Source organism: Thalassophryne amazonica, chromosome 4 (genome assembly GCF_902500255.1).
Source record: "Thalassophryne amazonica chromosome 4, fThaAma1.1, whole genome shotgun sequence".
NCBI lineage: Eukaryota > Metazoa > Chordata > Actinopteri > Batrachoidiformes > Batrachoididae > Thalassophryne > Thalassophryne amazonica.
The window spans coordinates 11,060,133-11,087,967 of NC_047106.1; the positions used below are offsets into that span (position 1 = coordinate 11,060,133).

At 47.4% G+C, this 27,835-nt stretch overlaps 1 protein-coding gene across 1 annotated transcript in view; it reads left to right on the forward strand.

Annotated features, from left to right (window-relative positions):
- Positions 1-1,077: 1,077 nt before the first annotated feature.
- LOC117509098 (testis-expressed protein 12-like) overlaps positions 1,078-27,835 on the forward strand; it is a 33,198-nt gene continuing 6,440 nt past the window's right edge. The window contains exons 1-3 of the mRNA XM_034168885.1: positions 1,078-1,228; positions 2,361-2,447; positions 3,297-3,405. Of these exons, the coding sequence (XP_034024776.1) occupies positions 2,373-2,447; positions 3,297-3,405 (184 nt within the window). The 5' untranslated portion in view covers positions 1,078-1,228; positions 2,361-2,372. The remainder of the gene's footprint in view (positions 1,229-2,360; positions 2,448-3,296; positions 3,406-27,835) is intronic.

Consider the following 27,835-nt stretch of genomic DNA (forward strand, 5'->3'; position numbering starts at 1 on the left):
TCCCAGTCCAGACAGATTTAAATATACTCTATCACAATGCTAAATCAGTTCTATCACAGTGTAATATCAACTCTATAATGCTGTGAATGATTCTTATTGGAGCTGAAAAACTTGATTTGACAAGATGGTAGAGCTGATTTCACTGGATAATAGAGTGTATTTAACTCTATTTGGATTGGGACCAATGTTATCTTGGCAGAGTATATTTTACTCTGCAAAATTTACTGTGCAAGTTACAGTATACTACATTATTTGTCTGCTCACAAAGATTCCAAAAAGGCATAGTTTGGATTATCCATGACTAAATGTTATGGAGTGATGGGGTAAAAACTATGGGAAAAAAAATGACCACTGATCTCATAATTACGAGATCAGAATCTCATAATTATGAGATCAGCAATCTGATTTTTTTTTTTAATCCAGTGAATGCAATAAATGCGCTTCCGTAAAAAAAAAAATAGCAAAAATGGTGACAAAGGTCAATTTCAGTTTGTACATGGGTCAAAAATGAAAGTTGTTCCAATTTTGAATTTTTATTTATTTTTTATTTTTTTTGTGATGCAAATTATTGGTTAATAGGATTAATGATGTTAAAAGTTTGGTCTCTAAAGTAAAGGTCAAATAATGTTGAATTCCATTGGATTCTATGACATATGATGTTTAAATTCTGACCCCTGTGTAATTCGTCATTGACCTAGATGCCACCCTGGATGGCCACCATACATTTGGTGCCAGCCACAGTATACTGAAGATTGATTGTAAATGTCGTTTTGCCATGTTTTGTAGTACTGATTAGGTCAAAACTGTGTCCTGGCTAATGGACTTCAAGGACACAGACCCAGGTTGCTCCTTATCCACTGAACTACCTTGTTCTTTTCCAAGATGTGCTGCTTTTCAGGATCCAAAGCACTGCACATTTTCCATTTGTCCCTCAACTAATCAGAGTAGATCAGCTTAGGCAGGTGTGCTCAGCTAATCAGCAGCATATTATTACATAATACATTCTGTCATTAGATTATTTTTTATCATCTTGATTAAACCTTCTGGAAACGGAAAATTCCGAGGGACAGTGGATGCACCGTCACTAGAAGCGTAACAGCCATTTAAACTTTAAATATTAACAGAAATTTCACCAAATTTAGTTGTGAATTTAACACAGCACAACGGTTTATTGCCATGTGAACGTATACAAACATATTGTCTCTTCAGTACGGACGTTGCATACTTTGTAAGTAGATGTTAACTATGATTCTATTAAAACCTGAAAGCTAGCTATAGGCTAACGCTAGCTAACGCACAAGCTGGGGCTAACTTATTAGCATTAAGCAGCTAATTTAATTCAGTAACGCTCTGTTATGAGGATGATTTTATATATTTTGCTTAGTTAGTGGAATCTGACTTTTATGTTAAATATAGCAGTTTCAGTTAGTGTGTGTATGTTTGCTAATATTTCAGCTATTTCCCACAAACGTATAGTAAAATGAACAAGGCTGCTTGTGCAAAACACATTACAATTACAGCTCAGTATGTTTAGAATTAGACAACGTAAAACATACTGCAAATGTAAATTGTAATAAAATACAACACCAAATATAATATACTCTAATAGGCCGCTTCACGGATACCTCCATTTTGGATTTGGTGCAGTGCACGCTGGGATTGTTTGGGGACAAACTGCATTGTCCACCCATTCAAACGTGTTGTAGAAGTTGTGATCCTCCAATGTGATCTAGTAATTAAGTTATAAACCCTGTTGAAACTAATAATGGTACTCATTTGTCATGCCAATGTGTGCCTGAGCCTGAGAGGATAATGGGTGGGGCTGATTATTATTTTTATTATTTCTTTTTTTTAAGCAGCAAGTCCACAATATATTCATCAACCTCTGTCAAAGCCATTTAAAGATCCAGGATCGGGTCATGGGGACAACAGCTCCAGCAGAGGACCCCAAACTTCCCTTTCCCAGGCCACATTGACCACCTCTAACTGGGGGATTCCAAGGCGTTCCCAGGCCAGTGTGGAGATATGATCACTCTACCTAGTCCTGGGTCTTCCCTGGGGTCTCCTCCCAGATGGACGTGCCTGGAACACCTCCCTAGCGAGGTGCCCAGGCAGCATCCTTACCAGATGCCCGAACCACCTCAGCTGGCTCCTTTCAACATGGAGGAGCAGCGGTTCTACTTCGAGCTCCTCACCAATGGCCAAGCGTCTCACCTTATCTCTAAGGAAGACGTCAGCCACCCTCCTGAGGAAACCCATTTCGGCCGCTTTATCATTTGTGTGAAATTTGAAAGGCCGTACAGCTTTAATATAAAAGGTAAAGCTTTGTGATCGAGTTCATATTTGTTTCGTATTTACAGTAACCAAGAAAAATGACAGAAGCATCATCAACTTTAAACAAAAGGGTAGTCAACAACAACAAAGGTCTGAAACAGACGTCTCAGGAGGTAAGTAGAGCTGATCAATAAGATGCATTCATCAGTAAAAGGCTCGTTGAGTTTGAGTTGAATTTGAACCCATTGAATTTGGTTTTCACTGGGGTTACCGATTGTGGCCCCAGTTTTTGTGTGTGTGTGTGTGTGTGTGTGTGTGTGTGTGTGTGTGTGTGTGTGTGTGTGTGTGTGTGTGTGTGTGTGTGTGTGTGTGTGTGTGTGTGTGTGTGTGTGTGTGTGTGTGTGTGTGTGTGTGTGTGTGTTGACACAGGAGTACATATATTACTGCAGTTTTGTCACAAATAATATGACCGATTTGTATCCCACAAAAGTATCCTGATAATGAATCACAAACAGAACAAGCACAAAGAACAAATAATCTGTTGGTTTTGTTCCTAAATTCAGCTCTGCTTGTTTGTGTTGTTATCTTAACATTTTAACAAAGATTTTCTGTGTTTACTGAACAAAATTAACTTGGTTATATTTTAAAAGATTGTATAAGATCATAATACTGAGTCACATTTCAGACGTGCCGGTTGATCAGAAACTGTTTCAGGTTTTTTTGTTACACTGTTCAGTTAAGCTGATTTGGTTTTTGCTTGACTCAGTTCATTTCATGCAGTTTGCTCTCATTATAAGCTATTTAAACATTTTTCCACAACCCTTCACACATTTCTCAGGCCCTGTGCACAAATTAACCAAAAGATTAATTTTCACACACACACTTAAAGCCGCAGAAAAACTTTGAGCGCAACAGAGCAAAATAACAATACAGTGTCTTTTTGCTCATCGTTTATTTATTTGTTGATTTATTGTTTTTCATTCCAATCCAAAGGGGATAGCTTTGCCCTTTTTTTGACACAGATGCAGCAAACTCCTGCACATCAGTCCAAATCTCCACCGAAAAAGAAGAAATCTTCTAGTGAACCATCTGCTGGGGATTCAGAAGGTTTGTTTGAGGCGACGGCAGCAGGTACGAGTGAGGCTGGTGACTACATGTGTCACATTAAAAAAAATTAAACACTTCTTTAAAAATTAACTCCTTATACAGATTTTTATTTTGAAGCAACAAGACAATCTTCTAAATAGTCATTTTTGTTCTCATATATTTAAATATTGTTTCAAACATACAGACAACAAGAGTCCACTTTGTGTTGAGTAAACATCTTGATATCTCCTGCCTGACATTAACACTGCCTGAATTAACACTGCCAGTGTACATATGATCCTACTCTAGTCAGAGTGGGACCATATGTTCATTGTCAGTGTTAATTTATTGCTGGTGATTTTACTGTGTACCATCTCTTCTGCCCCGACAGAATGGCTGTAGCAGATGACGACCCCGCTAAGTCTGGGTCTGCTTGAGGTTTTTTTTTGTTAGAATTATCAAATCAAATCAATTTTATTTATATAGCGCCAAATCACAACAAAAAGTTGCCCCAAGGCGCCTTATATTGTAAGGCAAAAGCCATACAATAATTACGGAAAAACCCCAACGGTCAAAACGACCCCCTGTGAGCAAGCACTTGGCAACAGTGGGAAGGAAAAACTCCCTTTTAACAGGAAGAAACCTCCAGCAGAACCAAGCTCTGGGAGGGGCAGTCTTCTGCTGGGACTGGTTGGGGCTGAGGGAGAGAACCAGGAAAAAGACATGCTGTGGAGGGGAGCAGAGATCAATCACTAATGATTAAATGCAGAGTGGTGCATACAGAGCAAAAAGAGAAAGAAACACTCAGTGCATCATGGGAACCCCCCAGCAGTCAGTTCAGTGTTGTTAGCTAATATCCGTAGCTTCTCCAAAAATATTGACATTTTTGCTTTCGCAGCATTCATTCTTGACCAAAAATACATAAGCATACCAAACAGCAAATGTCAGGTGTCCACAGTTTGTCTGTGATTGAAGCTGCATGCACACACGCACAACTGCTGTAAGCAGGTGCTTTTAATTAAAAACAAACAAACAAAAAAAAGACAGTGGCTGAAGACATTAAAACTACTACAGTTTCACTCATGGTACCAAAGAGAGAAAACTGACCCACCTTTCGTCAAAAAAGTGACAGCTGCCAATCAAAATCGGCCACGTCACTAAGCCCCGCCCCCTCTATGACGTCAGAGCCAATCAGAATCGATGACGTCACTATGTCCCGCCCCTAAGCCCCTCCCCTAGTCCCGCCTCCAAGCCCCGCCCCTTATGACGTCACAGCCAATCATAATCGATGACGTCATTATGCCCCGCCCCTAAGCCCCGCCCCTGATCCCGCCTCCGAGCCCCCGCCCCTTATGACGTCACATCCAATCAGAGTCGATGACGTCAGTATGTCCCGCCCCTAAGCCCCGCCCCCAGCTCCTCCCCTAGTTCCGCCCCTGGCTCCTCCCCTAGCCCCACCCCCAAGCTCCTCCCCTAACCCCGGCCAAGCACCGCCTCCAAGCCATACCTCCCCTCCCACCCAGGGTCTAATATTTTAATGTCATTTTATTTCATGAATTAAAGAACGATTAAAAATACCTAGATCTTTTTAATGTATTAAAGAATTAACTAATTCTGAAATAATTAAACATAAATCACTGTCTATTATTTAATGACCCTTTAATATCTTTAATTCTTAAATTATTACGTTTCCTTTTCTGTTTTTTAATTCGTAAATTAAAGAAGGGGAACAAATACCCGTCTCTCTCGGCTGTAAGTCTTTGCAGCAAGACGGTCAAATACCCACGCATAGAGCCGCTCGCGGAAACATGACCCCACGGCTGTAAAACCTGTTGCAGACGATGTGTCTGTGTGAGTGCGTGTGTGTGTGCGTGCGTGTGTGTGTGTGTGTGTGTGTGTGTGTGTGGCGGGACACCCGCTGAGCGGAGATGCTGCCCCGAGGTGATGAACCCGAAGAACAATAAACAATGCTCCTTATCACTCACGCCAGATGATGTTTTCTTTTAAGATATTAGCCGATCGATCATGGGGCGCGGGACACCCGCTGAGCGGAGATGCTGCCCCGAGCCCGAACAATAAACAATGCTCCTTATCACTTACGCCAAACGGTGTTTTTAGAGCAAAAGGTAAGGAATTACGCCCCGCGGACGAAGAAGGGTTTAAAAATCCCCTTTCGACGATAGAGTGACATACAGCATTCACCATGGCGAGACGAACTCCGATCCTCCGCTACATCTGCGAGACCCCGGTTAACATCACCATGACAACAGAAGGCTCGCTTGCCCCAAAAAAAGCGAGAATGTACGTCAGCCGTCTGAGCCAGCCGATACCGGAGGAAGATCTGACGTACAGCCTGGAGGGGCACGAACGTTTAACTTACACGTTCGACCCGTATTATGCCCAAGTAAGTTTCTTCACTCTGGCCGAGGGTGAGACTGCCACTCGAGGAACCCCACGGGTGGCGCTTACTTCCGCCGATTGGGGTGTCTTCTCCGCGGCGGCGGGCTCGATGATTCGCGACACGGTCAACCCTGAACCTCCAGGAGATCGGACGCCGGAAAAGAAGAAAACACGCTTCCAACTCACCTGGCTCAGCGCCCAGGGGCCTCGCTATAGGGTGATATTCCAGCGTGGACCTCCTGACACTGTCTCTGAGGGTGAAATTAAGTTGGAGCGGGTTAGTGCCAGCGGCCACGTCAGAAGCGTCACAGCTGCGGCTGAGAGCTGGCATGAGATGTTCAACACCTGCAACGACAGGATTACGGGCCTCTTTACAAGGTGCCTGGCCTGGAGGGACGTTATCGAAGTCCGAAAAAACTTGGCCCCTCTTTTTACTTAAAAAAAATAAATAAAAAAATAAAATAAAAAAAAAAATAAAAAAAAAATAAATAAATAAAAAAAACTCTGACGTAGCTCCTCCCCGCATGCACGGGGATTTCTATAAAAACCAGGGGACCACATCTCATTCAAGCATCGGACGACGAACCAGCATGAGCTCCTCAACCTCTCCCATTGCAGCGGCCGACGACATCGCTTGTGACTGCGCGCTCGACTGTGGAAGAGACCGGCCCTCCCTGAGCCAGGCTTCACGGACCCGCGGTGGGTACGAGAGCCCGTGGGGAGTTCAGCTCGAGGCGGTCTGGGGCGAGATCCATCCTTCTCACGCGCTTTCCAGCCCGGGAGGCGTGGGGTCTCTTCCCACTGTCACGGAGGCCGCGAGTCCGCGGGAGGTACAAGACCTCGAGCCGGCTGAGAAATACGCCACATCTTTCGCATCTGACCGGCCTGACGGGTTCCTGTCAGAGGAATTCCTGAAAACGGTGAAAGTCGGCGTGGCACACTTACTTTTGGCTGTGATCAAAAGTTACAGACAAAAACTCTGTTACGGGTGTGAGATCGATCACCCCAGCCAGCGCCAGCACGAGTGCCTGGACCCGTTAAATGAATATTTCTTTACCGGACATTTTGAGAGATTAATGGTGAGACTCTGGAGACCGACCTTCATCCCGGCTGTGGTAAAGCTCCTAGCCCAGCGCTTCCTCAACCCATCGGCTGCGAGGGTTCAGGGGGTGGTAGAAAACATCCTCACTGAGCTGAAATACACTGATACTTTTGAAGCAAAGATCAACGAACTGTACACATGTTTCGGTGAAGACGCAGATCTCGACCTGGAGGGGATGGTAGCCGTCTATAACCCAGACGACTGAAGAAAAACCTGCTTTTTTTTTTTTTTTTTTTTTTTTTTTTTTTTTTTAAATATCATTATATTGTTTTACAGTCATGGGTAATTGTGTGATGATTCTCTTTCAAAGCTTGCGGGAAGTTTATATTATACATGGACTCTCGTATAAGCTGGAGCGGGTAGTCATTCGCAGGCTGGAGATCCCAGACGCCCCACCTTTATGCGCTATGGAGAGGGTTTTCGACGTTATCAGACGTCGCCCCGGGCCCGGAGTCTGGACAGATCATATCTACAGCGCGGCTCTCCATTCATCTGAAAAATCTCTGTACAACGTATTACTGAAAATCTCTGTTTTGACCACTGACGATTTTACACGGTGTAATACGATGCATCTGCTTACATTATACACTCTGTTTGTGGATGTGATAGCGTGCCGGGTGAAACAGATGGGGGTGTCCAGAGGGGAGATTGTTCCTACACTTTTACAGCTGAATACTGAAATAAACCGTAAATGCGGGGGAGATGTATTACTGAGAGTTTTCCAGTTTTGTACGTGAACGTATGCTTTTTTCCTTCACGTATGCTGTGTTTAATAAACATGAACAATTGCTTTTTTCTCTGTGTGTGACTTTAATGAATGTAATAAAGCACATATTCTAAACCTTATACGGCCTGTGTTCTTTCCTATAATATTGTTGAAAAAGGGTGAAATGTTTTTCATATTGCAAGACAGAGTCATACAAACGAGGTTTTGGTGGAAAAAAGGTGCTCGTATGAATTAATGAGGGGTTTTAACACGGTCTTATTAAAAGCTCGAGGCTGCTCTGTGAGCGCTCTCCGCGGTGCTGAATCAGAGTTCAATTTAAAACAAAAGACTAATATTTATGGTCGCTAAAACATATAAAAATGCAAAAGGACTATCCGGTTCATCATTCTGAAGAGATCCGTCTTAAAAGATGGGTGATGAGGGTTTAATGAAGGATGTATATTATAGTCCGGTAAATCCGGGGAGTTTTGGAGGGCCGGAGCGTTTACGCAGGGCTCTGCATGATCAACACAGCTCTAAAATTCGTATGAAGCATATCAGAGATTTCCTGTCGGGGGAAGATGCATACACATTACACAAACCTGCCAGGACGCATTTTCCAAGAAATAGAGTATTTGTCACAAACCCGCTTAACCAATTTCAGGCGGATTTATGCGACATGCAGGGGTTATCAGATTTTAACGACGGGTACAAGTACCTGCTGACCGTTATCGATATCTTCTCAAAAAAAGCGTATGCCAGACCTCTGAAGTCAAAGCAAGGGCGCGAAGTCTCACAGGCCTTTGCCTCACTCTTAAAGCAGAGCGGGGTGCCTCTGAAGATGCAGACTGATGCCGGGAAAGAGTTTTTTAACAAACCGTTCAAGGATTTAATGAAAAAACACCGGATTCTACATTTTGCCACCGCAAGTGATCTGAAAGCCTCGGTTGTCGAGAGGTTTAATCGCACGCTAAAGACGAGAATGTGGAGATATTTTACTGCTAAAAACACGAGAAGATACATCGACGTCCTACCGTCTTTACTCACGGCTTATAACGAGAGTTATCATAAAAGCATTAAGATGAGGCCGAATGAGGTTAATGATCGAAATGTCGATCAAGTGTTTCAAAATTTGTATGGGGCATCCACCCTACGCAGGAGGCCTGTGAAGTGTAAATATAAGGTCGGAGATATAGTCAGGGTCTCCAAGCTCAGGGGAGTTTTTGATAAAAAATATGAACAAAGTTTTACGGATGAAATGTTCACGGTGTCAGAATGTATACAACGTACGCCGCCCGTTTATAAATTGAAAGATTATGACGGTGAGATCATTGAAGGCTCATTCTATGAACCGGAATTGCAGAAGGTTAAAATAGCAAAAGACAGACCGTATCAGGTTCAAGAAATTATTCGTGAACGTTTTACCAAGGGAAAGAAATTTGTATTTGTCAGATGGAAAAATTGGCCCGAGAAATTTAACTCCTGGGTTCCCGCGGACCAGCTGATGGCCGTATAAATATGAGAACTTCCATCTTCAACCGACATATGAGAAATGGATCGGGATCTGAAACACGGATTTTATATGACTCTGCCTTCAAACGCCAGCCTAAAAGTATTCCCGGACAACACAATTTCATGCTACCAGGTGGACTTGGCTCGACACCTGGATCTAGAGGGTGACTGGGATGTGGCGCTGACGGAAATTTGTTATCCGCACACCTGGTTAAATATCCCGGAAAAGCCTTCCTGTACGTTCCAGGTGATGAAAATTACGGGCAAGAACAAACTCGCCGTTCACTCGCGATATTTTGACACGGGATATTATGATAACTTTGAGGTTATTGCAGGGCTGATAAACCCTCGTTTGAAGACTATAGATCCGAATCTGACTTTAAAATATGACGATATCCAGAAAAAGTTTCTGTGGGAAGGAGACGGTACCAGCCAGGTATATTTTGAAGCCCCGACGGCGTACATGCTGGGGATGCACCCTAATCAATGGCTGAGATGCGGACCCGGGGTCACGAGCTGTCCCCGCTACCCCGATATAAAAGCAGGGATGTATCACCTGTTCTGTTATACAGACGTTGTACAGCCTCAGGCGGTGGGTGACGCTTTTGCTCCTCTCCTCCGAGCGTTCGAAATTGGAGGTCGTTTCGGGGAAATAATTACAAAGAAATTCAACCCCGCTTATTACATCCCGGTCTCCAAAAGACATATTGAGACAATACGCATCGAAATCAAAAGCGATCAAGATCAAACGGTGGATTTCAGATACGGTAAAGTGGTTGTGACATTACATTTTAAACCGGCGGGATAAAAAAAAAATGGCTGGGGCAGCGCACAAAGCCGACATTTATAGATTTGTGCCTTACTATGAAAATCAAGTCGGGAATGGCCTTCACGGCTTCCACGGCGCTCCTGTTATGTACGGGCGCGGGCTCGGGAACATATTTTCGAAACTGTTCAAATTTGTGTCGCCGCTGATTAAACAAGGATACACGATCGCCAAACCTCACCTGAAAAACGCAGCCCGAAGCATCGCTTCCGACGTAGTGAGCCGCGTTGTTGAGAGGGCCGGACGGAGTCAGGAGCCCGAGCAGCAGCGGGGGTCCGGGATCATGGTGCTCTCAAGAAGGCCCCGGAAACGCCCCCCGGGGAAACGGGTCAAAACAGTTAAAAAGCGAAAGACCCCCGGAAAAAGCAGAACAGTTCGAAGGAAGCATAAGAAGAGGAGGTTGTCCGGGGATATTTTCTCTTAAACAATGTCTCTTTTGCGAAATAATTCCCCCGAATGCACCATGAGCGAATTGGATTTATTCGCCGTCCCCGGGACCCAGCTGTCCATCGAGCAAAGCCAATACGTTGAAGTCAGCCCGTTATCAGCCCTGACGGACATGGGCCCTATCGAGTTTTTTATCCCCGGAGACGGTGAGAGGTATTTAGACCTCAATAATACGCTGCTTTATCTGCGAATGAAAATTACAAACGCCGACGGGACTGACCTGGCTAATGACGCCCGCGTGGGCGTCATAAATTATCCTCTCAATACGATTTTCTCACAAGTCGACGTGACTCTGGGTGACCGGCTGATTTCCCAGTCCAGCGCGACGCACCCGTACAGGGCAATGATTGAGACGCTGCTGAACTTTTCCCCCGCTTCATTGAAATCGCAGTTCACGGGCGGTTTGTTTTACAAGGACACCCCGGGTCAGCACAATTCGACCGCTGTGGATGACGCGGGCCCGAATAAAGGCCTCGTGAGCAGAGCGCGCTTTAGCGCCGAATCGCGTGAATTTCAAGTTCAGGGTCCGCTGCACGCGGACATATTTTTCTGCGAGAGGCTTCTTCTGAATAACATTGATCTAAGAGTTAAATTAATTCGAGCCAGCGATGCTTTCTGCCTGATGGGGCTGGCGGCCTCCACTTTCAAGCTGAAAATTCTGGGCGCGTCCCTATTCGTTAAGAAAGTCACCGTATCCCCTGCAGTGAGATTGGGCCACTCCGCGGCTCTCATGAAAGGGAACGCCGTGTACCCGTTATCACGAATCAACGTTAAGACTTACGTGATCCCCAGCCATTCCAGGATATGCAACCAGGAGAACCTGTTTTTAGGAACCATGCCCAAATATGTGGTTCTGGGTATGGTGAATCACAATGCATTCAGTGGGAGAAGAGATCTGTCCCCGTTTGAATTTGCACACTATGACCTGGAGTACCTCGCACTCAGTCAAAACGGGAGACAGCTGCCGGCTAAAGCTTTCCAGCCTGAATTTAACAACGAACTCTCTGTCAGGGAGTTTTACAATCTCTACACCGCGACCGGACGACACCTCAAAGACCAGCCTCTCTGTATAGGCCGGGAGGATTTTGCGCGCGGCTACGCGCTGTACGTCTTCAATTTAAACCCGGAGGAGGACAGCGGCGCTCTGAGCCCCGTCTCCACAGGCACCCTGCGACTTGAAATGAGATTCAGAGTCGCGACTCCGCATACCACCACGCTGATAGTGTACGCGTGTTATGATTCTCTCCTGGAGATTAATTCCAAGCGACAGGTCCTTGTGGATTTTTACTGATGAACACCCTGGAATTGGACGCAGTTATGAGGGGCTTAATAGGAGACCTGTTTGCCGGTGTTTTTGCGTCTGACGAGTTATTCCGGATCAAGCCGGGCCCTCCCGTATATTTCATTGTAAACACCCACCCTAGACATTTACCGGGAGAACACTGGTTAGCGCTCACCGTTGAAAAAAAATGGTCGAGCCACATTTTTTGACTCGTTCGGCCTCAGCCCTGACTTTGATTACTACCCTAAAAGCATCCTGCAATATCTGGAGAATCTCCCAGATGTTAAAACATTCTGTATCACAACAAGCAGCTTCAGCACGAGTTATCCGACGTATGCGGACAACACTGCGTGTATTATCTGTATAACAGAGCCAGTGGGAAGTCGTACCGGGACGTGGTGTCTTTATACTCCGAAAATACTATCGTGAACGATGATTTGGTTTCTGATTTTGTGAAAAGATATCGTTATTGCCTTAAGAAAAGCTGCAATACCTCCTGTAACCAGCTAGCAGGGCCTCTGCATGAGTTTAAATATTGTCACGGCTTGTGTTAACCGGCGTTCCTATTTTTTTATGTTTTTCCGTGTGAAAATGTAACCCCCGTCTTAGAACGCTCTCCCGATCATACCTTTAAAGTTTTATTGCGTTTGGAAAATTTAAACCCCCGTTTTTTAAACGTAGAAAGAAGCCTTGACCTTTGACCTTTGATTTTTGTATGTGTTTTTTTCGCCTGAAAACGGGGTGGATGTGTGAGAGCGGCCTTCCGATCATACCTTTAAAGTTTTAACGCGTTTGCATAATGTAAAGCCCGTTTTTAAACGTAGAAAGAAGCTTTGACCTTTGACCTTTGATTTTTTTTATGTGTTTTTTTTTTCGCCTGAAAACGGGGTGGATGTGTGAGAGCGGCCTTCCGATCATACCTTTAAAGTTTTAACGCGTTTGCATAATGTAAACCTCCGTTTTTAAACGTAGAAAGAAGCTTTGACCTTTGACCTTTGATTTTTTGTATGTGTTTTTTTTTGCCTGAAAACGGGGTGGATGTGTGAGAGCGGCCTTCCGATCATACCTTTAAAGTTTTAACGCGTTTGCATAATGTAAGCCTCCGTTTTTAAACGTAGAAAGAAGCTTTGACCTTTGACCTTTGATTTTTTGTATGTGTTTTTTTTCGCCTGAAAACGGGGTGGATGTGTGAGAGCGGCCTTCCGAACATACCTTTAAAGTTTTAACGCGTTTGCATAATGTAAACCCCCGTTTTTAAACGTAGAAAGAAGCTTTGACCTTTGACCTTTGATTTTTTTTATGTGTTTTTTTTCGCCTGAAAACGGGGTGGATGTGTGAGAGCGGCCTTCCGAACATACCTTTAAAGTTTTATCGCGTTTGCACGCTTTAAAACATTGTTATTAAGTACAGAAAGAAGTGTTAATCTTTGATCCTAAATTTTTTTTATGTTTTTTTTTCGCCTGAAAACGGGGTGGATGTGTGAGAGCGGCCTTCCGATCATACCTTTAAAGTTTTATCGCGTTTGCATGATGTAAACCCCCGTTTTTAAACGTAGAAAGAAGCTTTGACCTTTGACCTTTGATTTTTTTTTATGTGTTTTTTGTGAAAAATGTTCCGAATGTGTAGAAAATGCACCCCCGATCATACCTTTAATGTTTTTGCATCGTTGTTATTAAGTAGAGAAGTGTTGAAAGTTGTTTTTTAAACCGTATACCGAATAAAAGTGATGAAGGCCGGAGATGAGTTTCAGTCTGTGTTTTATTAGTAACAATATACAAAAACGTGACTGACTGCGATGTATTTTAAAGAATCTTGATCATAATATCCAGTCAGTTTTTAATTCGATACCCTCCTTTTATGGTGAGAAACCTTCCCAGCGTTGGAAGTCTTTTTTTTTCTTAAGTTTCTTCCTGGCCGGCGAATCGGTTAAAAGAAGGGATTCATCCGGCGAGCTGCTCCGGCCTTTTTTAAGCTTCTGAAGCTGCTCGCGGGCTTGCGGGTTTGATACGCACGCCACCGGGATGTTCCGCTCCTGTAAAATATTGAGGAACTTCACCCAGCCTGTAGGAGGGCTCGATTTCTTGAACGAGGATCCGAGATGTTTCATAAGATCTATGGCGTGAGACCCCCTCACGACTTTCCCCTTGTAAATAAATTCCCCCGACGGACTCCAGCGCGTATCACCCTTCGATAATTTCCTCATAATATATTCAGCGTTTCTACGCTCTCTGGAGGGGATATTCTTCAGGACCTCTGTGACAGTCTCATCCTCCTCCTCCTCCTCCTCCACCCCCTCCTCCTCAGGTTGCTTAGCGACGCGAGTCTCTTGCGGGGGTGAAACGCGTGATTCGAGTTCCCCCTGCTTGATCAGGGTTAAATAGCGCTGCAGCAGAGCCTCATACTTTTTAATTTTTTCATAAGGAGAGTGAGTACGTTCTTCCAGTATACCTCGCATTCGCGAGTCTAAATCATTTTCCGCCGTTTGTCTGATGTTATTTCCGCTCGGCGGAACGGAATGACTGAGTTGAAGCATCTGCTGTGGAGTGAGTAAAAACATCTTTTGCGCCGCTTTGAACGCCATTATCCTCTGGGTACTATTAGACTCGTTATAACGGGCAGGGCCGCGGCGAGCAGAGGCAGGAGAAAGCCGCCCGTCTGAATCAGCGCTCCCCGCTTCTTTTTATAACTGGTTTTTCTGTCGGCCAGAAGACGTAAAACTCTTTTTCGTTTTTTCAAGGCCCGGAATTGAGAGTCGCTCAAGGCGATATTCCCCTTTAATATATTCAAAGCGATCTCGGATAAAGTTTTCAGAAGCTCCGCCCTGCAGGTCTTCAGGCTGTGGTGACGCTCCCTCGCCCCGGCTCTGATTAGCGCTTTAAGAGCAGGGGCGTTCCTTTTTAAAAGAGAGCTCATATCCGTTTATCTTTCTGTAAATAAACTGTGGGCCACTCGTGCGGGAGTAATCCCGATCTCAGTCTGAACTGATCTGGACACTCCTGCGTGCAATCCAGTAATAAATACCCGTAAGGTACGCTCGTAGCATCATCAAGTGCCTCCAAAAAAAATTGTTTTCTGCCGGGAAACATTTGCTGAGCCAGAATGTTCATCTGTAACTTGTCTCTGGGATTTTTAAACAGCACCATATAATTACAATTCAAACTGATGGTTCGACTGTATTTCCCTTTATGAAACACGTTCTGTGTGATCATGATGACGCTCATATTCCGGTGATGTCTGTACTGGGTGAAAATTCTTACAACTTCAGGATGATCCGTTGCTTGAAAGATGAGATCGTCCAAAATAACCAGATGGCTCTGACCTTCAGGGAAAAGGCTGTCGTCCAGAAATGAGTCAGGGAGTCCTCTTACAAATTTAATATTTTTATTCTTCAGTTCAGAATACAGAGGTTGTTCAGACGTATACAGCCATACAATGTTGTCAGGCACATGTCTCATAGCGTGGCTACAATTTTCCAGCAATGTTTTCACAAACACAGTCTTTCCCGAACCACTCGGTCCAACGATGAGACAGGAGAATGGGAGCTGAAGTCTGGGGTCAATCTCCACCGTATTTCCAGAGTGAGACATGTTTCAAAATCCGAACGGTTCGGTTTCCCCGTCCTTTAAAAGACGCCGCTTGTCATACACCACCCTGAAGGATTTTTGAAATGACACGTTTGTCAAACTGAAACTGCTTTTATGACGTTTAATTCCCTGCTGCGGCGTTATGATAGATGCAGCGAGGGCGGGATCTTTTATATAACCCTCGACCAGATCTTTGACGCTGTCAAAGTTTATTTTCTGACAGCTTTCGTGGGTTTGAGTGATCCCCTTCACACGCATGACCGTTTTACCTCGTGCGGTTTTATATGCGTAACTTTTAGGTCCCGCCGCTGCAAACTCTGTGATGACGTCGCCGTTCAACTCGTCGGTGAGCTGCCCCAGATAATTACCGGTAGGCAGCGGGGTTTCACCCCGCCTACAAACGTAAATCAGGCTATCGGTATCATAATACAGAATCCTGTCAGGATTTGCCACAGCCTCCATAAAACCGTACAAGGTCAAACGCGCGTACGCCGTTGTAAACGCCGCGATGAAAATATTGACGGTTTTTACCCGGTCGGCTGACGTGCCGCGGGCCGTACCTCCATTGAACCATAGCCGCCTGACTGCTGAGGAATGTTAGATATGTGACCTCGTACTCTTCAGAAAACAGATACCTGAACAGATCGTCAGCATTTTTAACGAGCGCGGTCTGCGTCAGATTTGCCCTCTGGGCGAATTTCCCCCAGAAGGAGTTGAGGCAGATCTTAGCCATCTGACGTTTTGCCGGATTGTGACTGATTTTTTCTGGGTCTAAACGAATCTTCTGATTCAGCCAGTAGTCCGTGATGTATTTTTCTCTGCTCTCGGAGTCTTTATCAAATTCGGGAGGGAAACCAGAGGCTTCCTGCTTGTGTTTTAAGAAGGTGTTTATGTACCCCTCAAAGATTTTATCACTTTTTTCCTCAAAATGCCAGACTTCAAAAATCTTAGCTACAGCATAGCCTGTATCCAGAGCTTTGTGGAATTCCGGGGTCGTCCAAGTCCCAGACAGAGCTCTCTGCTGCTGACTGTGTGTGCACGCTGCAGCTTGATTATTTTCATCAGCGCAGGTGCGACACAGAGTAAACACCAGTTTACCGTGAGGAGTTCTGTGTGGGAGGACGGGGAATTTTAGCCCCTGGGGCGGGTACACGATGGCTTTGATGAGCCCGAAATAAGTCCTGGGGTCTCTGAAATTTCTCTCTATAATTTCCGGATGCCCCGTGGGATATGTGAAATTTACGTTAACGTAAGGATACAGCGAGGTCACGTCGACGTAATAGACCGTCTCATCTTGCTCAGCCGTGTACCTCAGACGGGCCGCGCAAGTCCGACCGCCGTATAAAGCGTCGCGAGGTTCGAGGGGCGGCGGTAACCCCCTGCGGGCGAGGAAACACCGAACGCTCTCATCCCTCAGCCTCATTTCAAGCCATTGATGCTCCCAAATTACGTTGAGGGTGACGCCCGGCATAGCCCGCAGAAAGGCTATTTTTTTCTGACACGCTGCGTGGAGCTCTCCAAATGAGGTGTTTGTGAGAGGGTTTATTTCATGCTGTGTAAAACACCTTGCACACCCGTGGTAAAAACATCCGAGAAACTCCCACACTTTTATCCGGCCGTCAATCTGAGCATACCCATCAACATAATAACCTCCTATTTTTTTCTCGCCCCTGTTTAGAGCATGATCGATGATAATGTTTTGCGTCTCAGCAACCCATTCTAACCATTGCACGGCCACGTCCGAATATTTTTTATGCCTCGTTCTATAATTGTCGGCGGAGGGGATCGCCAGCGTTTTTGGAGCAAGAAAGTTAGTTTGGAAGACTTTCATACACGCCGAGGCGATTGTAACGCAGGTAAAAGGATCCACGAGTGTTTCAGCGATGAATTCAGACATAAATTTGGAGCAGGCTGCAGCCAAGATTTTTGTGTCGTTATCACAATACATAACGGCCTCGGCTTTAAAATCGAAAATTGCGTTTTTTTTCCGCACGTACCACGCGTTAAATTCCTCTCTTTCTCCCTCTGACATATTTGCGACCCCGTAAGCCGCTGAGTCAGGGTACGGACCGACATAGTTCAGATTTTTTTCTGAACTGAACAGGTGCGGAAAGTAACCTTTGCGGATGATTTCGTCTTTCAGCCGGATCCCCAGGGCTTTAGGCATCTGAGATAAGGGCAATTGTAAGGAAAGATAACGAATCTATATATTTCTGTTTAAAGGCGGCGTCTGTCATGAGTAATAGTTTACTCCCGGTCATAATCACAGCGGGGGTTACGCCCTGCTGGACTAAATACTTTAGAAGCAAATAGCCGTCAAAACCTTTTGAGTTGTGAGCGATGAACACGTATTCTTTGAATTTTCTCGTTCTAAAATGTTTAAAGAAGCGGGCTACGCAGTCTGTCCCCCATGCGCTCCAAAAATCACCCGTCTTTGTTACAGCGCTGACGTAAAACGGTACGTGTTCCCCGTTATTATCGACATACGTTTCAAAATCATAAAAAACATATTTCTCTGAATGCGTCTCTTCAGCTTTGAGCGGGGTCATATAGCAGAGGTGACCCTCGCCCGGCTCCTGGAGAGCCTCGCCGCATATATGACACCTCTTCTGCTTACACACGTGCGGAGCGCTGTTTTTAGAAAACGCTATGTAATACTCACGTTTACATCGAGAGCATTTTTTTCTGTTATCACACACATTAACGAACTTACCGGCGGAAGGACGATACTTCGGCTGTTTATGCAGGCTGTAACAGGTGGGAGAGCGACACTCCTTGTTACATTCGCTGCAGAATACAGGGTTATTTTTCTCATAACACTGCGTGGATTCACAAATTTTACAATATGACGGACAATTATGGGAGGCGTGGTTATTGTACCCCTCAAAGCAAAACTTACATACATATTTCACTCCCAAAAATCTCTTTAAATCGATGATTCCGTAAAAATGATTATTAAACAGAAAAACGAAAAGAGTTTTCTGCTGCGCCGGTATTCCTGTCTGGAATTTTGTCAGCTTTCTCTCCCCTTCGGCTCTGAAAAACACCACAATTTTACAACCCAGAGCGTTTTCAAATTTTCCCACCTGCTCTAAAGATACCGGCGTAGCTTCCGTTAATCCGACGCTATTTTGTAACGCCAGTCCGCGCTGCTCCGCCTCGTGCGTACTCAGATGAGGATTCAATAACTGAACGAGGTTTATCGCGAAACATAAACTGTTGTCAGGATTATACACGATATTAAGGCATTTGGATTTTTTCCTCAGAACCTCGTGATGGAGGAGGTCATCTATTCTGCGCTTCCCCGCGCCGTTCTGGTTGCGGATGACTTGAACCACTAATTCCAGAGACTCGTCGGCTAAAACGTTGGAATTTGATTGTATCAATCGTTCTAACAGATTTTGGAAGCCTGTCACATCGCCAGCGTCGTTATATGAGCTGATCAAAGCGGCCTCGTTGTAGACTGAGTCCCCACGAATCTCCATTTGGATAAAGTCCCCGGCCCTGGCGTGTGTTAAAGCCTTTTCGACCGAGTTATGAAGAGCCCCAACGACGTTACGGTAAAATTCCGCGTAGTCGGGAATTTCGTCGGCGCGCTGGAAATTGAGAGGCAGCCTGATTTCGATATTGTTAAAAGCAGGTCTCCTGATGACGTTAGCAGCCCCACCACCCGTCATGGGAGAGTGTCGGCTGGGTCCCGGTCGTGCATCATCTCCGTCTTCCATCAAAACAGAGATCGCCGCGTTTATCGGGGTTAAACGAGCTCTGTTTAAAATCTCTTCTCCGCGCGCATTGCGCGGGGAGGGACTTCTTAAAGGTGAAAAAGCGCGAGCGTCGTTAGGCGTTTGATTTAATTCATCCACCGCGGATTGGACGTGAGGATTAACTTCACACGCGAGGAGGTTTACGGCGTTATTTAACGGAGTCAGACGTACCTGGTTCAACGCCGCGGGACCGGACTCGTCTGGAGGTGAGGTGTGCGGGGGGTCAGGGAGCTCTTCAGTATCAGACTGGACCGTCGAATTTATAGCGTTAATCGCAGAAATGATGTAGGGGTTAATTTCTTCCGATTCTCGTTCAGCCGCTAAATTGTTAAGAGCCTCATTTAACGGTGTTAAACGAACACGGCTTAAAAGTCTCTCTCCGGACTCGATGTTATTTTGAGGCGGCGAATTTAACGCCTCGGGTAATGGACCATCTGCTCCAGGAGCGCTCCCCGCTGAGTCGATTATTGAAGCGTTTAAATCCAATACACGTCCGAAGTTATTTTCCCGATGTGAATTCTCTCCTTCCATCTTTTAAAATCTGTAGCAGGAAGAATCTACCTCAAGAAATTCAGTTAATATACCTCTTCAAAATGAATTCTCCCGTTCCATCGGAATAAGAGAAAAAATAAAAAAATAAAAACAGACTACACATTTTCAAGAAAGTTGCGTGATGAGGTTAATCCCAGCTCAGAATATCTTCGAGCCTTGCGTCTCTGTGGAAAATAGACGGTCTCCCTCCACCGCGTGCTGAAAAAAGAGAAAATCGTTAGTTATTAAATATTTAAAATAAATAAATACATAAACTCCGACTCCTTACCGTGTACATCCGCGGATCGTTTTACGGGTCTCTCCCACTGACCCGCTTCTCCATGGGCTGTGACAGAAAAAATCGGGTTATTCCAGAGTTTTAATCGTGATTTAATCTCGATCGCTGTACTTACATCTGCGTGGTGAAGTGGGGGCTTCCAGCCTTCGAACTTCTTCAGGGGGCTCTGACTTGATTTCTAGAATTAACATAAATAAATGAATACAAAGCATCACCCTCGCAAGCGGATATTCTGTACTATTTCAAATATATTACCGAGGACGGGTCCGAACGCGCTCTGGACCGTCTGCGTGGTTTTGTCTAAAAAAAAAAAAAAAACAGTTTCAGACGGCGTGCATCATTTAAAAACACTCATTTCTATCAAAACAGATTACTTAAATCACTTACCCTGAAAGCTGATGCGGTTTTCGCACTCTGCTCGAAGACAAGAAAACTTAATTAAACAACATGGTTTTCCAGGATTTTTTCCGCAAATTTATTCTATTTTATACCCATAGCTGGGGGTCCAGGCATCTTCACTCTTCACCGGTCGTAGTGGAAATGCTCGCTGACTCGTTCCCAGGGACGTAAGTGATAAGGAGCATTGTTTATTGTTCGGGCTCGGGGCAGCATCTCCGCTCAGCGGGTGTCCCGCGCCCCATGATCGATCGGCTAATATCTTAAAAGAAAACATCATCTGGCGTGAGTGATAAGGAGCATTGTTTATTGTTCTTCGGGTTCATCACCTCGGGGCAGCATCTCCGCTCAGCGGGTGTCCCGCCACACACACACACACGCACACACACACGCACTCACACAGACACAGCGTCTGCAACAGGTTTTACAGCCGTGGGGTCATGTTTCCGCGAGCGGCTCTATGCGTGGGTATTTGACCGTCTTGCTGCAAAGACTTACAGCCGAGAGAGACGGGTATTTGTTCCCCTTCTTTAATTTACGAATTAAAAAACAGAAAAGGAAACGTAATAATTTAAGAATTAAAGATATTAAAGGGTCATTAAATAATAGACAGTGATTTATGTTTAATTATTTCAGAATTAGTTAATTCTTTAATACATTAAAAAGATCTAGGTATTTTTAATCGTTCTTTAATTCATGAAATAAAATGACATTAAAATATTAGACCCTGGGTGGGAGGGGAGGTATGGCTTGGAGGCGGTGCTTGGCCGGGGTTAGGGGAGGAGCTTGGGGGTGGGGCTAGGGGAGGAGCCAGGGGCGGAACTAGGGGAGGAGCTGGGGGCGGGGCTTAGGGGCGGGACATACTGACGTCATCGACTCTGATTGGATGTGACGTCATAAGGGGCGGGGGCTCGGAGGCGGGATCAGGGGCGGGGCTTAGGGGCGGGGCATAATGACGTCATCGATTATGATTGGCTGTGACGTCATAAGGGGCGGGGCTTGGAGGCGGGACTAGGGGAGGGGCTTAGGGGCGGGACATAGTGACGTCATCGATTCTGATTGGCTCTGACGTCATAGAGGGGGCGGGGCTTAGTGACGTGGCCGATTTTGATTGGCAGCTGTCACTTTTTTGACGAAAGGTGGGTCAGTTTTCTCTCTTACCAACATGACACTTAAATCACTCATGGTGAGAGCAATATAACACTTAACTAAACTGACTAAACCTGGACCCACAACAGGGGGCGCAAATGAACGGTCAATAGATGAGCCAAAAAAGTAACAATTTAATGTTGTGAAGGTGCACAACGAATACACAGACAATCTCAGAATCTGATAACAGTCAATCCACAAAGGTGACGTGTGGGCAGGCACGAGGATAGAAGACGTCTGTCCTGAGAAGAGCCGGAACCACACGATTTCCGCCGCCACCGAACCTGGTGAATACTGGAGCCGCCAAGTCCCGAATTCCCAGGTGATCACCGTCCCCGACTGTCGGATCTGGTACTGCTGGCGAAGAGCAAAGACAGTCAAGTGTGGGTGTGTGTACACCCCGTAACAACAACGGTGGGAATGCCACCTCCACCTCTAACACACTCGTGCAGCTCCTGTCTCAAAAACTTATCTGACGGGACGTAGGACGAAACAGTCGCGACCCACGCCGGTCCTCTGGTTGACAGCTGCAACACAATAGCTCTTGGAATTAATTAATACAGGCAGAGAAAGTTACCTCCATCGAAGTACGATATCTCGGCGATGAGGTGGAGATGACGTCTGGGTTTTATGGAGTGAGATGATGAAGAATGACTGACAGCTGTCAGGAAATAATGAGAGACAGCTGTCACTCCCAGCTGTGTCCGTGGCGGCAGCGCCCTCTCGTGCCTGAAGCCCACACTTCAGGCAGGGCGCCCTCTGGTGGTGGGCCAGCAGTACCTCCTCTTCTGGCGGCCCACACAACAGGACCCCCCCCCTCAACGGGCGCCTCCTGGCGCCCGACCAGGCTTGTCGGGGTGTCGATGGTAGAAATCGGCCAGGAGGGCCGGATCCAGGATGAAGCTCCTCTTCACCCAGGAGCGTTCTTCGGGTCCATACCCCTCCCAGTCCACCAAATACTGGAACCCCCGGCCCATCCGACGGACGTCCAGGAGCCGGCGCACCGTCCAAGCCGGCTCCCCGTCGATGATCCGGGCAGGAGGCGGTGCCGGTCCGGGAGCACAGAGGGGCGAGGTGTGGTGAGGCTTGATCCTGGACACCTGAAAGACTGGGTGGATCCGCAGTGAAGCCGGGAGTTGGAGCTTCACTGCGGCAGGACTGAGGATTTTGAGGATTCTGTAAGGTCCAATATACCTGTCCTTGAGTTTCAGGGAGTCCACCTGGAGGGGGATGTCCTTCGTGGATAGCCACACCTCCTGCCCGGGCTGGTAAACAGGGGCCGGGGATCGCCGGCGGTCCGCATGGGTCTTCGCCCTTATCCGGGCCTTCAACAAGGCAGAACGGGCGGAGCGCCACACCCGACGGCACTTCCGCAGGTGGGCCTGGACCGAGGGCACACCGACCTCTCCCTCCACTACGGGAAACAATGGGGGCTGATACCCCAAACACACCTCAAACGGGGAGAGGCCGGTGGCAGAGGACACCTGGCTGTTATGCGCATACTCGATCCAGGCCAGATGTTCACTCCAGGCCGTCGGGTGTGCGGACGTCACAGAGCGCACGGCTTGCTCCAATTCCTGATTGGCCCGTTCTGCCTGTCCATTGGTCTGCGGGTGATACCCGGACAAGAGGCTCACAGTGGCCCCCAGTTCCCGGCAGAAGCTCCTCCAGACGTGTGAGGAGAACTGGGGACCACGATCAGAGACGATATCGGTAGGTATCCCATGCAGACGGACGACGTGGTGGACCAGGAGGTCTGCTGTCTCCTGGGCTGTTGGGAGCTTCGGGAGGGCCACGAAGTGGGCCGCCTTGGAGAATCGGTCCACTGTCGTGAAGATGGTGGTGTTGCCCTGGGACGGCGGGAGGCCCGTGACGAAATCCAGGCCGATATGGGACCAGGGGCGATGAGGCACAGGAAGCGGCTGGAGAAGTCCTTGGGACCTTTTGTGGTCTGCCTTGCCCCTGGCACAGGTGGTGCAGGCCTGGATGTACTCCCGGACGTCGGCCTCCATAGACGCCCACCAGAAGCGCTGCCGGACAACTGCCACGGTCCTTCGCACCCCTGGATGACAGGAGAGCTTGGAACCGTGACAGAAGTCCAAGACTGCAGCTCTGGCCTCTGGTGGGACGTACAGACGGTTCTTCGGACCAGTTCCGGGGTCTGGGCTCCGTGCCAGGGCCTCCCGGACGATCTTCTCCACGTCCCAGGTGAGGGTGGCCACGATAGTGGACTCAGGCAGGATGGGCTCCGGTGGATCCGACAGTGCAGTTTTGACCTCCTCTTCGTGTACCCGGGACAAGGCATCCGACCTCTGGTTCTTGGTCCCGGGGCGATAGGTGATCCGGAAGTCAAAACGCCTGAAGAACAGTGACCAGCGGGCTTGCCTGGGGTTCAGCCGCTTGGCGGTCCTGATATACTCCAGGTTCCGATGGTCAGTGAAAACCGTGAACGGCACAGACGCTCCCTCCAACAGGTGTCTCCACTCCTCAAGAGCCTCTTTCACCGCAAGGAGTTCTCGATTGCCGACGTCATAGTTCCGTTCAGCCGGGGTCAACCTGCGAGAAAAGTAGGGACACGGGTGAAGAACCTTATCGGTCTCTCTGCTCTGGGATAGCACGGCTCCTATCCCTGAGTCAGAGGTGTCCACTTCAACCACGAACTGGCGGCTAGGGTCGGGCTGCACCAAAACTGGCGCAGTAGAGAACCGTCGTTTCAACTCCTTGAACGCGGCTTTGCACTGATCCGACCAGGTGAAGGGGACTTTTGGAGAGGTCAGGGCTGTCAGGGGGCTAACTACCTGACTGTAGCCCTTAATGAACCTCCTATAGAAATTAGCGAAGCCGAGGAACTGTTGCAGCTTCCTACGGCTTGTTGGTTGGGGCCAATCTCTCACCGCCGCAACCTTGGCCGGATCAGGGGCGACGGAGTTAGAAGAGATGATAAACCCCAGGAAGGACAAAGAAGTGCGGTGGAACTCGCACTTCTCGCCCTTCACAAACAGCCGGTTCTCCAACAACCGCTGTAGGACCTGACGTACATGCTGGACATGGGTCTCAGGATCCGGAGAAAAGATGAGAATATCGTCCAGATATACGAAGACGAATTGGTGCAGGAAGTCCCGCAAGACGTCGCTAACCAAGGCTTGGAACGTCGCGGGGGCATTGGTGAGGCCGAACGGCATGACCAGGTACTCAAAGTGACCTAACAGGGTGTTAAATGCCGTCTTCCATTCGTCTCCCTTCCGGATCCGAACCAGGTGATACGCATTTCTAAGATCCAGCTTAGTAAAGATTTTGGCTCCATGCAGGGGGGTGAACACGGAATCCAACAATGGCAACGGGTATCGGTTGCGAACCGTAATCTCATTCAGCCCCCTGTAATCAATGCATGGACGGAGTCCGCCATCTTTCTTGCCCACAAAAAAGAAACCTGCACCCATCGGGGAGGTGGAGTTCCGGATCAGCCCGGCAGCTAATGAGTCCCGGATGTAGGTCTCCATTGATTCGCGCTCAGGCCGTGAGAGGTTGTACAGCCTGCTGGACGGGAACTCAGCGCCTGGAACCAAATCAATGGCACAGTCGTACAGACGGTGCGGGGGAAGGGTGAGTGCCAGATCCTTGCTGAAGACGTCAGCAAGATCGTGGTACTCAACCAGCACTGCCGTCAGATTGGGAGGGACTTTGACCTCCTCCTTAGCATGTAAACCGGGAGGAACCGAGGATCCTAAACACACCCGATGGCAGGTTTCGCTCCACTGAACCACCACCCCAGACGGCCAATCAATCCGGGGATTGTGCTTCAACATCCATGGGAAGCCCAAAATCACGCGGGAGGTAGAAGGAGTTACAAAAAACTCAATCTCCTCCCGATGGTTTCCAGACACCACCAGACTTACTGGTTGTGTCTTGTGTGTGATTAAAGGGAGGAGGGTGCCATCTAGTGCCCGCACCTGCAATGGCGAAGGAAGCGCCACCAGAGGGAGCCCTACCTCCCTTGCCCATCTGCTATCTAGCAAATTCCCTTCTGACCCTGTGTCCACCAGTGCTGGGGCTTGAAGGGTGAAATCCCCGCTCAGGATTGTAACTGGGAGTCGTGTGGCAATCTGTGTGTGTCCCATGTGAATGTTATGACCCCCCCTTAGCCCAGTCTCTAAGGGCGGTTGTTGTCGTTGTGGCCGTTTGGGGCAGTTTTTCCTGTATGTGCTCCTTTGAGCTGCAGAGAAAACACTCCCCGCGGACCAGCCTCCTCATTTTGGCCCTGTGCGTTTCCCTAACAACGTCAGCAGGGGGAGCTGTTGCCCCACGGAGCGCTGCGGCTGTGGAGCGTGGGGAGGGCGGCCCCTTTTCGAACCCGGAAGGGAGAGGGACGGCGCGTATCCAGCCACGTCCTTCGCCTCGCTCCCGATGGCGTTCCTCCAACCGATTGTCTAACCGTATAACGAGATCGATAAGCCCATCTAAATCCCGCGGTTCTTCCTTAGCTACCAGATGCTCCTTCAGGACCGATGACAGTCCGTTTATGAAGGCGGCGCGGAGCGCAACGTTATTCCAGCCGGACCTCGCAGCCGCGATGCGGAAGTCGACTGCATATTCGGCTGCGCACCGGCGCCCCTGTCACATTGACAGCAGCATTGTTGAAGCGATCTCTCCTCTTTTAGGGTGATCAAACACTGTTCTGAACTCCCCCACAAACCCAGTGTATGCTGATAACAACCGTGAGTTCTGTTCCCAGAGCGCCGTAGCCCAGGCGCGTGCCTTACCCCGAAGCAAATTAATAACATAAGCCACCTTGCTGGTGTCAGACGCGTACATCACGGGTCGTTGTGCAAAGACGAGCGAACACTGCATCAGAAAGTCCGCGCACGTCTCCACACAACCCCCGTACGGCTCTGGGGGACTTATGTATGCTTCAGGGGATGGTGGGGGGGTTTGTTGAACGACCAGTGGAATGTTAATACCCGGCACCGGGTCGGCAGGAGGAGGAGCTGCAGCAGCGCTCTGATCGCGCGCTTCCACCTGTGCGGTGAGAGCCTCCATCCTGCGATTAAGGATGACGTTTTGCTCGGACATCAAATCCAGCCGAGCGGTAAAGGCGGTGAGGATTTGCTGCAACTCACCGAGCATGCCTCCTGCAGACGCCTGTGCACCCTGCTCTTCCATTGGCTGTCCAACAGATGGGTGACGCCCCTCGGGATCCATGACGCTGGCCGAGATATCCTGTTGTGAAAGTGTAGTGACACGGACCCACAACAGGGGGCGCAAATGAACGGTCAATAGATGAGCCAAAAAAGTAACAATTTAATGTTGTGAAGGTGCACAACGAATACACAGACAATCTCAGAATCTGATAACAGTCAATCCACAAAGGTGACGTGTGGGCAGGCTCAAGGATAGAAGACGTCTGTCCTGAGAAGAGCCGGAACCACACGATTTCCGCCGCCACCGAACCTGGTGAATACTGGAGCCGCCAAGTCCCGAATTCCCAGGTGATCACCGTCCCCGACTGTCGGATCTGGTACTGCTGGCGAAGAGCAAAGACAGTCAAGTGTGGGTGTGTGTACACCCCGTAACAACAACGGTGGGAATGCCACCTCCACCTCTAACACACTCGTGCAGCTCCTGTCTCAAACACTTATCTGACGGGACGTAGGACGAAACAGTCGCGACCCACGCCGGTCCTCTGGTTGACAGCTGCAACACAATAGCTCTTGGAATTAATTAATACAGGCAGAGAAAGTTACCTTCATCGAAGTACGATATCTCGGCGATGAGGTGGAGATGACGTCTGGGTTTTATGGAGTGAGATGATGAAGAATGAGTGACAGCTGTCAGGAAATAATGAGAGACAGCTGTCACTCCCGGCTGTGTCCGTGGTGGCAGCGCCCTCTCGTGCCTGAAGCCCGCACTTCAGGCAGGGTGCCCTCTGGTGGTGGGCCAGCAGTACCTCCTCTTCTGGCGGCCCACACAACAAAACCAATTGAACTACAAAAACACAATAAATGAATAAGACTAGCAACACTGTTAAACTAAGTGAACCACAATAGCAACATTTAAAACCTCAAACCCCTGAACTCCCATGGTACATTGCAGCACAATGTCCATTGTTTACTGATGAGCTAAAATTGCTAATTTCTCCAAAAATATTTGTCCTATCAGCTTTCTGTTTTCGCAGTGTTCATCCTTGACTCAAAATATATAAGCATACCAAACAATAAATGTCACCTCTCTATACGCTATTACCTTACCTTTTACATACCTTACTATGTGTTCCATTGTCTTTGCTTATGAGATGTTTTATGATTTCAGCAATATAATTAAATAGAATTTCATTGAATGGAGTCAAAATTCAGTCCAGTTGACAGTTAGTTATACATTGTATTTTGTCTAAGGATAAAATACAATCTATCTGTATCTATCTGTATTTTCAGTTACATCTTGTGAATATGTGGAATATTGACCTGTATTTTTATAGACATAT